Raw genomic sequence first — 16,354 nt, 5'->3', positions numbered from 1 at the left:
GTTGTTGTTGTTGTTGTTGTTGTTGTTGTTGTTGTTGTTTGTTGTTGTTGTTGTTGTTGTAGTTTGTTGTTGTTGTTGACGTTGTCTGGTGGTCGTATCGCATTTCAGTTGTAATCGAATATCTTGCAGTTTCGAATTGCTTCATCTTTTAAGCTTTTCTTGTTAGGCAAACAAAGAATAATTTTCAAGTGGGTGAGAGAGAGAAAAGCTTTGGCGAACTGGAAATTCACACTCTGTCATCGATCACTTCCTCATTTCCACAGAGTTTGTCTTGTACTGTTTACTTGACATGAGCACCAAAAACTGTCCAAATGTCGCACACTGTAGCATTTCAAGTGACGAAACTAATAATTTGACATTGTAACGCTTTCGACAGTTGACATTCTTTCAAGTCTGTTTGTGTTGATTGATCGGACGATGCTTATAATTTGTTCTTTTTTTTGAGCTTACAAGTAGATTACATGCTTTTCGATATTTTTCAAGTTTTGCAATTCCAATTTCAATTTTCAGCCAATTTCAGCCAATGAGTTGCTAAGCAAAAGATAAATGTACCAAAAGCAATAATTGTTAGTGTGAATCATTTTTAGTGGAACATTTAATTGTTTGCAAAATTTGATAATTTCAATTGGAAATTTCAGGAAACTGAGAAACGTTTTATTGTTAACAGCTGAATTTGATTTCCCTGACAAAGTAACGAAAATACATACAAATTAAGAATTACATCGATAACTGGATGAGATAATTGCTTTGATAATCGTTGGAACTGAACCACTTCTAATATTTATTGGAAATGATAAAGTTCACTCTCTTCGAATATTTCCTTCCTTCTGTTTCCTTTAATTAGAAATATCCTCTTAGTGGATATTGTGGTTTTAATCATTTTACATGTACATCGCGCATCCATAATTGTTCCAGTTTTGTGTGAATTAAAGAGGTAGTTATTACCTGACAGAATCCTATAGAAAATCTGAGTAATTTCGTGGCAGTTGTCTTTTAGAATCCGCGAGAAAATCCAAATAGTTATGTAATATCATATCTACCACCTAGAATCTTTCGTAGATCCAAGGAGCTGGATGTCTTTCAGAATCTTCGAGGAAATTCAAATAGTTGCATGGTATATATATCCCAGAATCCTCTGAGAAATATCTACAGTATTTTTCGCTTCTTTTTTCTACTTATATATTCTTAAGTGAAAAATGAACGCATTAATGCTCCAATGATTTAAATGCGATAGATGTTGAAGCAATAATCGGTCCTTGGTTCAGTTGATTATTATTCAAGACAAAATTTGATTCTTCCGACCAAAGAACCATGCGACTTTCAATTAGGACACATTGATTACTTGTGTTCATCTTCTATTTAGCTTAGAAATATGATTGGAAAATTTTAGGAAGCTTTATAAGTGAATGTTCATTCACAAAAGACAAACTTATCCTCAAATCTTCTTTTCTCTCTTCTCATATTTTTCCAAAAGTGATGGAAAACTTTTCGCCTGAATGGGACATATACTGGACATCCAAATGGCCAATTCGATATTTTGACGTTTTGAAGTCGAAATATTTATTCCTTCCCATTAGGAATGATATAAATTCAGATTTATCACAGGTTCACTGCAAATGCATGTATTTTTCGAAACGGGAATTAAATTCTCTTTCGGATTAAATAATACAAAAGTATTGGAAAGATGGCAAATACTTTTCTTATTATATTTTCATTTTTAAATATATGAAAACGACTTTTATCAATCACTAATTAATTAATATTGAATTAATGCGACGCATCTCAAGAATTGTACAAGTTCTGAAAGAATCTAAAATTGCAGAAATGGTTGTTTCCTCTTGATTATTTATATATCATCAACAATCATTGAGACATATATACGACGACTGGTATGCCATAATTTGGTATTTGTTTTGGAATATTATAAAAATCCTTCTCACTGTAAGTTTTTCTTTCCATCTAAATTTTGTTGACAAATTTTTAAATTAAAAATAATTAGTTATCAATGGTGGTGACGTATGGTATCATTGTTGTTGTAACATATCTTCCGCCTTGTGGGATATCAACCATTGCTACCTTTACGATTATCGCAATGATTGAAAATTTGTTTGGCTAAAAAATTGGAATTTCATTTGTTTTATTTGATTATTATTAGCCTTTTCAATCTTCTTCTTTTTAATTTTGCTTTATTTTTTTTTTGGGTTGAAGAAAAGGAAGGGAATGCGTTCCGTTTGATAGGTAATGAGACGAGAAATTAGGTTACATAATGGGGAAATATATCCTATTTGATAATTTGTTGTATTACACATTGGAATGTGACACTATGCAAAAAAGAAAAAGAAAAAAAAAATTGAAGTCACTTTGGCATTTAATTTTTCAATTTATTAATTTTTTCAAACTAATCCAAAATTTGTTTGCCTAAAAAGGTTTTCTTTCGATAAAAGCTTTCACTTTTGTTTGAATTTTCATTCTCTCTTCTTACACGTTTCACAAAAACAGAACAAAATTTTTCCTTCTTTTTTTCCTTTTGCATTTTCACTTTCAAATTTTTATCGCAAAATTTCTTAATTTTACCATACCACTTTTGTTAATTTAGTTGAATTAATTTAATTTGACTTTGTTCTTTGACTGATAACACATTGATAAGTTAAAATCACAAATGTCTAGAAGTAGTTGACTTATATAAGTCTATAATCAATATTTGTAAAAATTTTTCTTTTTTTTTTAAACATAGAAAAACGACAAATTTCAGTTTACTGATTCAGAAATTTGCTATAATAATATTAGAAATTAGGTTTGCTTTTTAATTACATATTTCCTTCATTGAACTATAAAATGCCATTGACTTAAATCAAATCTTTATCATTCCCTTATCTCTTTTCATACTAATATATCTCCTTCATTCAAGATACCTATTTTAGAACGACCTATATTTCTCTCATCAAAATTTCAAAGATTATTACTGTTCTGATTAAAGTGCATTCCATTCCATTCTTTCTTCCTCTTTTTCCGTCATACTATTTCGTCAACTTTAGGCCTTCTTCTTAGCAAGTTGCTTGATTTTATAAAATATATATCCCCATCCATCTGTCCATCTATCTGTCTACTCATCTGTATTGACCCCTGAACTACAAATATTTGTCTGCCTATTAAATGGTCCAATTTTTCAGAAGTATATGAGCAAAGATATTACCTATTTCCCTAATTATATGTCACACTTGTTAGCACACATAGTTAATTAGTCATCCCAAAGTTTAATTATAAGTTAAATTCATGAACTTCAATGAAATGTATACAGTCATTTGGAATTTAATGGGAAAAATGTCAATAAGTTTCCCGATATAATATTTGCATAATACTCCAAGGAATGGATGCGCTTGAAGACAGGAAATACCAAGAACGCCAATTTTGTGTGCAATGTTGAAAATTTCGTGATAACTTGTCTTTGCTTAATGTCACAACATCACATCATCACTCCAAATGCATGCATCTTTGATAAGTCAACTTGAATGAAAGGTACCACCCGAAATTACTCAACACTTTTCAATTAATTAAACTAATTTATAATTGGGTATTGTTTGTATATAACTTAGGAAAAAAGTTAATTGAAGCGAAGTTCGCATCGATCAGTAAGTAATACATATCCTTGAATAGTGCCTTCCTTTTATCAGTGAAATATATAAACTATTTAATTTTTCTGTTGAGAATTATTTTTTAACATTGATGTAACTGTTTCCATTTCTTTCATTTTACTTAGCTAAGTTGAAATTTCCACTTTTTATTTTGTTTTTTTTGTGAAAAAAAACTTTTCTATCATTGATTTGAAAGGAATATTAGAAAGTTTGCTGATAAAAATCGTTTCTTTTTTTTTAAACCATCAGTATGCTTCTTCATATACTCTCTTACTGATAGATATGAGATTTATTTTTCTTCTCATTTACTTCATTAATCTAAGTTAATGATTTTCCCTCAAATCTTCTTGATTCAAATATAGAATCATCATCATTATCATCAAATTTTAACAATCTCAAAATAAATTCACGAAAACACTCTAAGTATAATTTATTCCTTTTAATTACCCTTTTAAATTTTCCATTATAATTTCTTCCTCTCTCTATTTTTGAAATTTTTTATCACTTACTGATTGTTTGACGACTCTTTCAAGTTTTCCATTAAAGTTTTCTCTTTTTTTCTTTGTTATCTTTTGCCAATAATTTTGCTCTATAACTGATCAACTGATAAGGAAGAAATATGTGAAATTTGAAGGCTGGCTGAATTCCTTTCATACTTCATTTTTTCTACAATTTATTTCGTTAATAATAAGAAGTTTTTTTTAGTGTTATTAAAGACTTTAAGCATGAATTCTTGGAATATATTTAGATTCAAAACTTTTTATGTGTTAGAATTCTTTAATTGAATAATAATATTGCATAAAATGATAGCTACACACTACCGATTTTCAAAGTTCTTTTTTTTCTGATTTTTCGCATAATTAGAACTGAGGAAAAAATAATTGATTGTATATTTCAAAAGTCTCATGACTGTTAGAATATTTTCATAGTTTTTCCAATCTTTAATTTCAAATCGCTTCAGCTGGAGTACTAATTTAATTCTAGACTATTTTAACTTAATTATTTTTCAGCACATTTATTTTAATATCTCAGATCGGAATATTTTTTTTGCAAAAACTTTTCAAAAGTTGTTATCATAATAGCTAAAAATGCTCCTTAGTCATTTCAGAACGTTGACATTTTCAAATTCTCAAAGTTTGCTGAATAATTTCACTTTACATTTGCGCATTCCAGCACTTTCGTCCATTTCGCTATTGTCGTTTCTGTATCTATGAAGAGAGTTAAATGTTGATGGGTAATGGTCATCTAAATCGTCACATTCCAACCGTTCCTATTACCATTCGTCATCTTCCTCAATTCTTTACAATCTCTTTTACCTTCACGTGTGTCCCACATATATTTCCATTGGATCATATCTATGAGTTAGAGAATGAGAAAATTGGGTAATGTGAATGAATTTTCGAGATTTATACGTCACTTTATGAAGGATTCATATGGATTTACAGGTGTGAGAGAACCAATATTGTGAAGTTAACTCTAAGAAGGAATTTAAAAATGATAGAGATGGTTGACCGGTGGGTGGCGCAATTATCATACAGCCATGAAGTCATCGGATCATTTCATTCCATTTCGTTATCTTTGTTTCAATTTCTAGTTCTGTTACGTCACACTTCTATGAATAGAAAATTTCTAATAATATAATGTAGAATTAAGCCTGATATATTTCCAATTACTAAATATTTATTTTTATATAATTACGGTGATTAATATATTAAATTATGCACTAATTATTTCATCTTAGTTGCCAGTTAACACAACTGATAATTATCACTGCACAATTAAAAACAATTCATTCGAATTTTGACGACTGGCACTTGAAGAACGGTTTTAATGGTTTGACAAATATGCTAAACTAAATGTCTGAACAATAATCATAAACAAAATTGATTAAGTGATATAAAAGAGGTTGTTTTTTTTTTTCTTCTTGATACAGTAGGATCTTTTAGCTAGGGTTTTGCTTTAGATTAAGTCCCATAAATTGTTCCAAGTGACTTTACAAATAAGTGGCAAAATTTTAGTATAACTGTCATCTTAACTTGTATTTCTTTTTTGTTACCTTAAAATGAAGGCTATCGTAAAAATTATCCTAAGTTATTTTTTTAATCTTAAATTAATTCTGATAGCTATAACTCTATCCCTATTTGTTTGACGGTGATACATTTTTTTCAATCTTTAAGCCTCCGTTCCAAGTTTCTCCATCTTCTCGAAATTCTTGAACCTCTTCACCATATCTTGAAAATCAGGAAACAGGCGGTATGAAAAACAATGCTAAAAGTTGAAAATTCCATTTTCGATTCTGTTTCACTTCTTTTCTAACTTATATTTGAGTACTGACTAATTTGAATGATTCAGCACTTTTACAATTTTCTTTGGCTACCAAAGTTTCGATTTCGAATTATTCATTAAGAACGATTAAAATTTCAAATTTAATTCCATAGAAACAAAAGGATTGGCTCTTTTGTCATCTACAGATTTGTGCAACTTCCATCTTTTCATTTTTGTTGTTCATTTCAAAGGTAACAATTTGTTTATTTTCGCGGAAGTTTACTTTCTTATAAATTATCGAAGACTATTTTGGGATTTCATTACTTCTTTTAGATTAGTTATTATTATCTAAGGAATTCATCATTTTCTTTCTCAGTATTTTCTTGTAAATTAAATTTACTTCTTTCCAATGCATTTCTTTGTTATCCGCAACTGGACACTCCCACACCGTTCAAAGGTAGCGAAGTTTCTGGAATATTGAAGCAGGTTAACATCCCGAAAGTGACGAGTTCCAAACAAGCACACCTGAAAGTGTTGATCGTTCTTAAACGTTCATACACAGTATCCGTATACAAAGTGGTTGTACGTCATCATTTGAAAACGTTATTGCATAACCATAAGATTTTGATGACATCTGATCAACTTGTACGCTTATTTAATTACTTTAACATTTCCTGTGTTTCCTTCCTTTCTTTGATTTATCCTAAAAAAACCTCTCCTAATGATTTTAAATGAATGACCTTAGTGACCTCAGAAAAGCAACGATAAATTAATTTATCGTTTAATTTCAACATATTTTAAGATGTTTTTTTGAGTTATGTCTTCAGATGCTTAATAATATCCAATATGAAAATTCGCAAATTATGATGATGTCGTATTTGAGTAAATGGAGCGACACTTTAAAACATGTTAAACGGTTTGTTAAACAGTTAAATTGAAGTCTATCGTCTGCGTTAACCCATCTTCAGCCATATTAGTTAATGATGACAAGTGCGCATTCTTTATTTAATTGGTAACCGTTTGGGAACCTAATAATATATCGTTGATTTGATGATTAATGCGTTGAAAAGGATGCTTGTTACAGTGAACAAAGTATTTTGAAGGTATATCGTGTAGCAAATGTCGCACTTCTTCCTTCTATCCCCCATTTACCTTTCCTCTACAGTAACCAATTATCAAATTATGGCTTTTTTAATTAAATTTGGGTCTAAAATTTTTATCTGAAATATGAATTGATTCATTTTATTCATAATATTTTGAATTCAAGTTTTACTTAAAACACTTTTCGGATACTTTTTTCAAACATTCCTTTTTACTTTTGATAGTTAAATATAATATTAATTTATGCCAAAAATAATTTTGAATATAAATTAATTCGAATCGAATTGCTATTTGATTGGTATCGTATATTGAGACTATGAAATAAATAATTCATTTATTTCAAATATTAAAAAGAATGTAAGAAATGAGACGATAGATGGAAAGATACATAAAGTAAATATCACATTTTCAATAAGCAAAAAGTGATTGTGGTTTTTCAAGAGGGGATTCTTTTTTTTTTTTAAGTAACTTATTGCTCAAAAAAAAAAAAAACCGGCCTCATTTTTCAGATTCTCAATTGACTGTGTAAACTTATCTATTCCTTTATTGATCTTATTTATTTATTTTTATTCATTGCTAGTTTTGTTAAATAAAACAAGAAAAAAACCACACGCAATCACATTGCTACAACTACTGTTACTACTAATATCACTACAACCATTCCCATTTTTACCTTACATCGGAGATGGTTTAACAAACAGAAGAATATTAAAGCCACAAAATATTTGTAACAAAGATTACTTTATTGCTTTCCTTGAAAAGTCTCCATCTCCCTCCTCCGTCTGATCCATCAAAGCATTTGATAACCTATTGTAAATGGTTTTGACAATTTCATCTATCTTTGGAATGATTTACTGAATATTATGAAGATGGGGGATATTTATCAACCAATTGGTGATTTATTTATTCCTTTTTTTTTGTATCTTTAACTTATTGTTATTTATAAGCTTCCAGATTTTAGAATAACTTTAAATGCAATTAGATTTGATCTGTCATTTAGGAAAATCTCAAGAGTATTATTACTTAAACTTTGAGATAAAAGGTTGATGTAGTAATATTTCATGTCCTGATGAATTTTGTCGCGACAGTTTATCCTTTGCCAATATGTATTTTCGACTTTTAAATCTGACATATTTTGAAAAATTCAGGAAAAAGTTAAAATAAAATTATTTCAGTGATTTGGCAAGTTGTTCCAATACCTCAACAATATTGCTATCATCTGTTCCAGCTATTCGGGTATTATTTCCTTTTTTCTTTTTTTTTTTTTTTAAATAAACAAAATATTTAGGAAGTTGTAGGACGAAAAGTTTCAATCAAGGCCGATTGTTAATCTTGCATCTTCGGAAATACTTCTACTGTTTCTAACTCTCTCAAATGACTATCAGTTTATCAATCAACATTAAGTTTTTGTGGACAATAGAATACTGTAGAGCCTTAGGCTTCTTTTCTCTTTCTCTTTTTCTCTTTCTATCTCTGATTATTTATTAAGATGTACTTCCTTTCTAAAAATTTGTAAAACAAACTCAAAAAGAATGCCTTCAGATGACTGTTACAGTATACTTATCATCATTATCACTATTACAAGTTTTTCTCTCTCTCAATTTTTTGTTGGAATGAAAGCAAAAGAAAAGCTTTTTTTTTTCTGTGTTTTCATATTTCGTTTTGTCCATTTTAAGATAACATCGTTAAAGTTCTCTTTAAAAAAGCATGTACTTTTCTGTTAGCACAAAAAATTTAGTCATTTTGACAAATCATTTTTGCCCTCTTATCATTCACCGTTTAAAATCATTTTTATCTTTTCATCATAATTTCCTTTCTTTCTCTCTCTCTCTCTCCATTTTTTCCATCAAATGCAATCGAAAAGTTTTGTTTCACTTTTGCGCCTTTGTTCCATTTCAAATTCCTGCATAAAATAAATCATTTCTCATACTTTCTTCCGTATAATACTGTTCATTTCAATTTTTTTCTTCCGAAATTAAAACTTGAGAGAGAAATATTGAATTCGTGCTTAAGTGGCTTCTTTCGTTTTCATTCCGTTCCTGAATGGATTATCTTTCCCCTCTTCATTCTGGTAATTATTTTATTCCATTATTTCTGCACATTTTGTTTAAACTAATTCAGGAATCAGAATCAGTAGAGTGATGACGAGGGGAGGGAGAAGTTCAACTAAATTCTTCTTATTAAAATCTTAGAAATATTATGAGTAATATTGAAAATATGCTTCAAAATTTTAATTAAACTTTGAAGGTTATATTTGATGAAATTTTGTAAAACTAAAAATTAACGTATAATTGATAGTTTTCTAGTATAGTGACGTTTTTGTCCATCAAGTAAAATGATTTGCAGCGCCGATGAAAATTTACACCAAATAGGACAAAAGCCATATCTGTCATAAAGTTATGATTTGTTGTATTCCTCACTTTTATCAGAATCGTTTCCGAAATGTACAAAGTTGCATGTTTGTGGATTCCGGTGATGTTTGATGATTACGGGTACGGAAATTATACACAATGATATTATCGAGCAAACTTCAAATAATACTTCAAAGCATTTCTTTTTCTCTTTCTCTTGCTATAAAAAGGCTTAACTAAGTGCGCTTCTTTGGTCCTTTGCTTTTGTCTTTTTATGAGATACCTGCCGATGAATTTCTTCAAAAAATTATATTCCATATATAGAGCCAGACGATTAGTCGTTGACTCATTTATAGATAATTAATTAAAAATGTAAATTCTTGGATATTATAGGTTCGATCTATTTGAGCAGCTTATTCACGTAAATTTAACTTTCGATATCAAATTTAAAAATTTAGGATAAATAGAGAGGAAAATAATGTCGGATGATTCATCAGTGATTTTAACTTCAAAAATGAAACATCGATTTGAAATCACAATTAGATTTATGCTCTAAGCATAATAATATGTTAAAATTAAAAATTCTATATTCACCGGTCTCTCATTTGTATCTTAATTAGAATATATTCGTAGTAAAATATCTTCATTTTAATGTTGTTTAGAGATTTGGAAAATTTTGACTTTTTTAATGAAATATTGCTGAAAAATATTCCGAAATTTTATAGAAATATTTTTTGATCAAAATTATTTGTGAATATAAATTAGTTGGTTAATTCTCAGTGAGCGGGGGGTTTTCACCGCGAAAGTAATTTTAGAGCGGATAAGAATGTTTCGAAAAGAAACAATAAGTCAAGCCAATCTTATTTAATATTCCGAAAACGATAATAATAAGGGTTACCGATCATTATAATAATATCACTACTGATGGTGTGGATGAATGAATGAAAGTGGAAAGGTCTCAGTGATATTTAGGTTTTAATTCTAATAAATATTCCATGTTTAGTCCACGCAAACTATATTAGTAATTATTAGCAGTAATGCTTGCATTTGTTGATTGTGACAACTTAAACATTTGGACACTTGGACACTTAAGATTCATATGATGAATTATGGAAAAGCTGTTTCTGTAAAAATTAATTGATAACAATATTTGGAAGTGATATCTTGATGGAAGTATTCTGCGATATGATATGCAGTATATATCTGAAGAGCAGTATTGTTGATTGTTTTGAAAACATTTCAAAAATAGTTTTTGAATATTTTTGTTTTAAGAAAAATTCTTCCCAAAATTTATGGATGGAACTTTTGCATTACATTCACTGAAGATTTCACTGAAACTTTGGATATTTCTTAACTTTTCCTGTGTTAGTTATTTAGATGAATTGTTTATTTATTTATTATAAATAATATTTATTGTCATATAGCATTTATTATCATTTTATATAAATAATAACATAATATTGAATGTTTATTTAGTTTAATTGTTTATTTATTTATTATTAGCACTTTATTTAGTTGGATCGTTTATTTATTTATTGTTATTTATTTATTTATCTGAATTATTTATTTATTCATTATTAGTTATTTATTTGGTTCAATTATTTATTTATTTGTTGTTAGTTGTTTATTTGATCGGATTGTTTATTTGTTGTCATTTGTTCATCCGTTTGAATTGTTTTATTTATTACTAGTTATTTGATTAAATTGTTTATTTGTCTATTTATTGTAGGTAATATTAATTTTAATATAATATTTATTTTCATTTTATATGAATGATAATATAGCATTTAATATTTACTTAACAGAATTATTTTTTTATTGGATTGCAAAATTATTCAAAAAAATTCAAAAAAAAAAAATTGTATTTTTATTGGATTAACAAAATTAACTCATTGAGATTGCTACTAAATTGTTAAGTATTATCGAGAATAGACATTAAGAATTGGATAATATTAAAATTCTATTCACAGAGAGAGATTTCCACAGTCCGTTTTGATTATTTCATAACTATTATGATAGAAGAAAAACAAACCTTTTTGAAATGGTTTAAACCAGAAATTGGTTTTTTTCATATTTGGACTGAAATTTACGATTACTATATTTTGATAAAAATTCATATTCACTGCAAATAATCGTTTACGTCTTCGTCGTTGCTTTTCATTGAATCTTTTCACGATAACTGCTTCATTAAAATATTACTCGATGACTTATTGTACTGAAAATTTGAAATTGTTGACTGATTTTTAAGTATTAATTCATTTTGAAAAATCAATCTCTCGTTTTTCCTTTTCCCATTGAAACAAATCTGACTTCGCTTTTTGATACTATCAAATTTCTTTTCTCAAAAAATTTTCCACTCAATTAATTCAAAGTGAAATTTTGAATTATTCAGAATTTCCATCAGATATAAGATGGGAATTTGTAATTTAAAAGCTCATTAAATTGCTAGCTAAATATATCTTAGCAAGCGGATTTATTGATTACAAATTTACTGATTGCGCACTTCACCTGCATGCTTTAACTTACCTAACTTAATTATATCCTTTTCAAATTTCAACGAAACCTTCAAAATTTAAGCTATAAATACTAGTAATTTTTATTTCTGAATACGATCAAAAATAATTAGTTCTCACCACTTTTGTAGAAATTATTACAGATATTATTAGCTATTGTATTCACTACATATATATATCAGTAGTGTTTACCATCCAGACCCCCTGATTCCTCTCATAACGGAGCACCCGCAGAAAACAGGGATTAATAAAATAACGGATGAGGATGACGCGAGATTAGTATGATCGAAGTCATGGTCATCCATTTTTACAAAATTTCCAAATAACAATCATTTTTATTTAACCGTAACTTCTACTTTAAAAAAAAAGTGAATTTTGTAAAATAGAACTTTAATTCTTCTCCTTTTTCAGTATTCAGCCTACGCCAGTGTCAACAACTACTGAAACATTCAACAATCGTTTGCATATTAGAGGGACATTACCTGTTCATTACGGCTCATTACCGCCTTGTTTAAATCAAAAGTTAATTATTGGTATTGGTGGTGCTGAAATCGGTGATATTAACACGGTGATATCATACGACTGGCATAAAATGAGTAGTATTGGACGGGTCCGAAGCCGACGACCATCGTTGGTCGAATGGACGCAACATATGGTTAATTTATTTTTTGAAGTTTAATTCAGAATTTTAAATATCTGACTGATAGAAATTCCAAGTGTTTTGAACAGCAAAGATAGCCATTGCGCACTTATCATTTAGGAAAACTTTTTTGAGCTATTAGAATACAATAAATGAAACCATCATTATTGTTCTAATTAAGTTTGTCACTGTTTTAATTTACTTCTTGCTTCAATTATTCAAACTGATTTAAAATTATCAACCCGTTGCAATCTTGCAAAATTTGTTTATTTTCAAGATGTTTTTAATTAAATGAAATTAAACGACAATGATATAATATGAGGAAGAGTCGATGGAATGCTGAAAAATTCGTGAATGAAATTTAAGTAACGACAAAACTTCTTGTTGACAATAGTGATGACAAGACTCCAAATTTCCCTGATATTTCGGGGTGTTCATTTTGCAGTTTCAATGGTATTTCTTAGCTTAATGTCTTTTTGAAGTAACAGTTTAAATTTCGGAGATGAGCTATGATGATTGATTCTATTTTGAATAAGATAATTGGACTTGAAATTTATTGTGTTGCCCTAACCTTTAACCTCACGCACTCATGCTTGAAAATGACGTAACTGGAAAAGCCATTTTTTTCTTTTTTTTTGCTTCCAATAGGGGTAAACATTTTTCATGAAGATATCAAATAATTGCATTTACTGTTAGCATGAAAATGAAATTTGTAAGGCGCTAAATGTCCTTTCTGTTATTTGTTAAATTTGAGCCTTAATGAAAGATATCATTGTCGTGAAGATAAGAAGCCAATGAAATACAAGGCTTCATTCTTGGGCTTGCAACCTTTTGTTTCGTTTTTCGTTTACAGTTCTCAGATACTGCTGTCAAAACAAATTCTGAAATTGTCCGCAGGTTTATCGTCACTTCCCTTAAACTTCTGATTCTTCAAGGGTTTACTCTACTTTGAAGACTTCATCTTTGGACAACTTAGGAGCCAAGAAAAAGGAAATTGTTCAAGTTAAGCCTGAATTACCTTTGATAGCGGTAAATCAATTTGTCATTCTCTCGAAGTGTACCGTTAAATAAGGGTTAGTGAACAATGACACAGTAGATTTAATTGATTTCAAATTATTAAAACCAATTCGAACTTCAAGTTTAGAAAACAACTTAATTATTAAATTATCTTATATAATTTCCAGTTTGATAAATCGGAAAATGAAAGTATTGGCAAAGAGGAGAAGTAGTGAGTTATAAATGAATGTAGAAATAAATGCAGGAAATTTTTTTTTCAAAAGCTATTTATAACAGTTAATAGATAGTGACGAGACTGAGACAATTAGTGATGACACTGCCATCACTGAGCTCAAAATCTATGATAATTGGTATAGGTTAGAGTTCGACGAAGATTGGGATGAAAGTTTTACAGAATTGAGTGAGATAAATTTCGATATATATGTATATGTGTCTTTCTTATCTGAGATTTGTTACTGTAACCTTTAAATTAGATGAAAATGTAAAAATGATGTGAAACTTTCTTCGAAAACTTTTACTTATCTCAGTTTTGGAGAATCAAAATGCATTACCATGATGAACTAATCTTTGTTAAATTCAAGATAACTTTTTTAAATAAAAAAGTCTTTTAGACATCTAATCGATGTTATTCTGAAATTTCGAATAGTTTTAAAGATTGAGGATTTCTTTTGTTGTTGTTTGATTTTTCCTGAACTCACTCCAACTTAACAATGATTAGATTTGATTAATTCATTTACTATGCGCTCTTTTTTATTGAACTATTCCGTTTCACTTATTGATTTTCATTGTTTCAAACTTATGTTAGCTTTAATTATTCATAAATCACAAGGAGTATATCAAGAATTAAACAAAAAAGGAGAGAAATACCTGACGAGGGCCTAGACTATAAACGGAATAATTGGGATACACCTAAAGATAACCTAGGCTATGCATATGATGTCGAAATACACCCGAAGATAGCCTAGGGTTATACATAGGATGATTGAAATACGCTTAAACATAGCCTAGACTACATGCAAAGTGGTTGGAATGTACCTAATGATAGCCTAGACTATGCACAGATTGATCGGAGTGTACCTAATGATTAGCCTAGGCTATGCACAAAATGATTAGAATTCATTATCATGTTTTAGAAATGTAATTATTCGTTTTCCTTTTTTTTTTCTTTCACTTAAATGAAGTTTTAATTGAGGAAAGAAGGAAAGATTGAAAGAACGAAGTAGCATGAAATTATCACTTTCTTTGATTTCATTGATATGTTAAGGGTAGAAGAATGAGAGGTAATTGATAGCAGAGAAAATTCACAAGGATTTAAAGTTTCGATGTTAGAGCTTATCAATTTGATAGAATCAAGATAGATACTGAGAAAGAGAGAGAGGATAAGGTAAGGAGGGAGTTATATTTTTCAGATTTCAATCTTTAATCGATTGAGAATTAATTAGAGACAATAAAATTCATCGTTACTTTCTCCCAAGTATTTTTTTCCCAAACTTCTCCATCTTTTTATCCATCATCCATCTCATTCATTAATGAAATATGTTGAAACAACGATCCATCTCTTACAGACTTATAGTGAAGCCTAGGAGTTTTACATGGCTTGTTTTTGTATGGCCATATAAATAAAGCTTGGATAAAATTTTCACCAAATTTTCCAAATGTAACCATTTTATGCAACTAAGTAATTTCAGTGTAATAAAAAAATGATGAGAAAAATTCTAGAAAAAAGTAATTAATTTAAATTGTCAAAGCTGATAGCCATAAGTGATAATTCATTCATCGATGGTTTGCTGATAAAAAAATAAGATTGGAATAAAAATGCGAAGAAATTGTATACTATTTTATTGTCATTTTTGTTTTTATTTGAAGAAAACTATTTAGAAATTAATCATAAGCTATTTGTTTAAATCTAATCATTCATTCAAACTTGTCACTTCAAATTTCAGCTTATTTGATCAAAAGTTTCTTAAATTGATTTTATTTCTTTTCAGAAAATAACACATGCTACTAGGGTTATAACCCTCGAACAGTTAAATTTTGATTTTCTGTTGGGTTATATTGTTTCGAATTTTCTTTTATATTAACATTTTTGATCAGCTTCGGCAATTTCATTCATCTTATCCTTTCTATCTGATGAAATAATCAAAAAATATTTGGATGAAATTAATGAATGAATAACAATAATTTGTGCAATAAACGAGTAACAATCATTCATTTACATTGGTCATTTGAAAAAATGTTCAAACATTCTGGTAGCTATAAACCGAAGTAGGAATAAAGCTTGAAAAGGACATTAAAATTTCACCATATTGGATGAAAAAGAAAAAGTCTTAAATTGACTTCAGGGCTTTCCTATTGTTTAATGTTTGTACAGGAGAATAGAAAAGTGATCATTTGTCATTCGCTTCTTCCTACAACCCTATGTTTCGAGAAATTCCTGGATTATAGTCATTCAGCTCTGACAAACGACTACAGTATCACTAAGCTTGCTACTGTTAATTTGAAGATGGAATGAATTACTCGGGATTCATTCAAGTATACAAAGTTTCATAAGTTCATTTTTCACGGCTTGAGTATAAGATATGACGGAAGTATCGGTAAGATAATTTTTACTGTAATGCTTACTGTAATATTTTTTTGTAATAATTTTTACTAATTTTTTTTACTGTATTACTGTAATATCAGCCATCCATTGCTATTTCCGTTATTTCTATGATTATTTAACTCTTAACATGAAGCGAGAAAGTTTTGCTAACTGAGAAACCGATCTCATCAATCCTCTTGTCATTGTACATTACGTTGGAAGTTTGAAATCTGAACAGATCAAATATCACTCAA

The 16,354-nt window shown here is 28.8% G+C and overlaps 2 protein-coding genes across 2 annotated transcripts; both read left to right on the top strand.

Annotated features, from left to right (window-relative positions):
* Positions 1-3,452: 3,452 nt before the first annotated feature.
* Positions 3,453-8,328, top strand: LOAG_01484 (hypothetical protein; the record flags this gene model as incomplete). Its single annotated transcript, XM_003137023.1, has 7 exons — positions 3,453-3,499; positions 5,078-5,146; positions 5,374-5,465; positions 6,274-6,479; positions 6,725-6,813; positions 8,174-8,234; positions 8,287-8,328. 7 exons carry the CDS (start codon positions 3,453-3,455, stop codon positions 8,326-8,328), a joined length of 606 nt encoding a protein of 201 aa, XP_003137071.1.
* Positions 8,329-12,127: 3,799 nt separating this feature from the next.
* On the top strand, positions 12,128-12,541 carry LOAG_01483 (hypothetical protein; the record flags this gene model as incomplete). The annotated part of the gene is made up of 2 exons (XM_003137022.2): positions 12,128-12,141; positions 12,274-12,541. The coding sequence occupies 2 exons, from the start codon at positions 12,128-12,130 to the stop codon at positions 12,539-12,541; spliced, it is 282 nt and encodes a 93-aa protein (XP_003137070.2).
* Between the last annotated feature and the right edge of the window lie 3,813 nt (positions 12,542-16,354).

Source organism: Loa loa (assembly GCF_000183805.2).
Source record: "Loa loa unplaced genomic scaffold supercont3.80, whole genome shotgun sequence".
NCBI classification, from domain to species: domain Eukaryota; kingdom Metazoa; phylum Nematoda; class Chromadorea; order Rhabditida; family Onchocercidae; genus Loa; species Loa loa.
The sequence above is the reverse complement of the archived record's forward strand: the minus strand, read 5'-3'. Positions and strand labels throughout refer to the sequence as shown.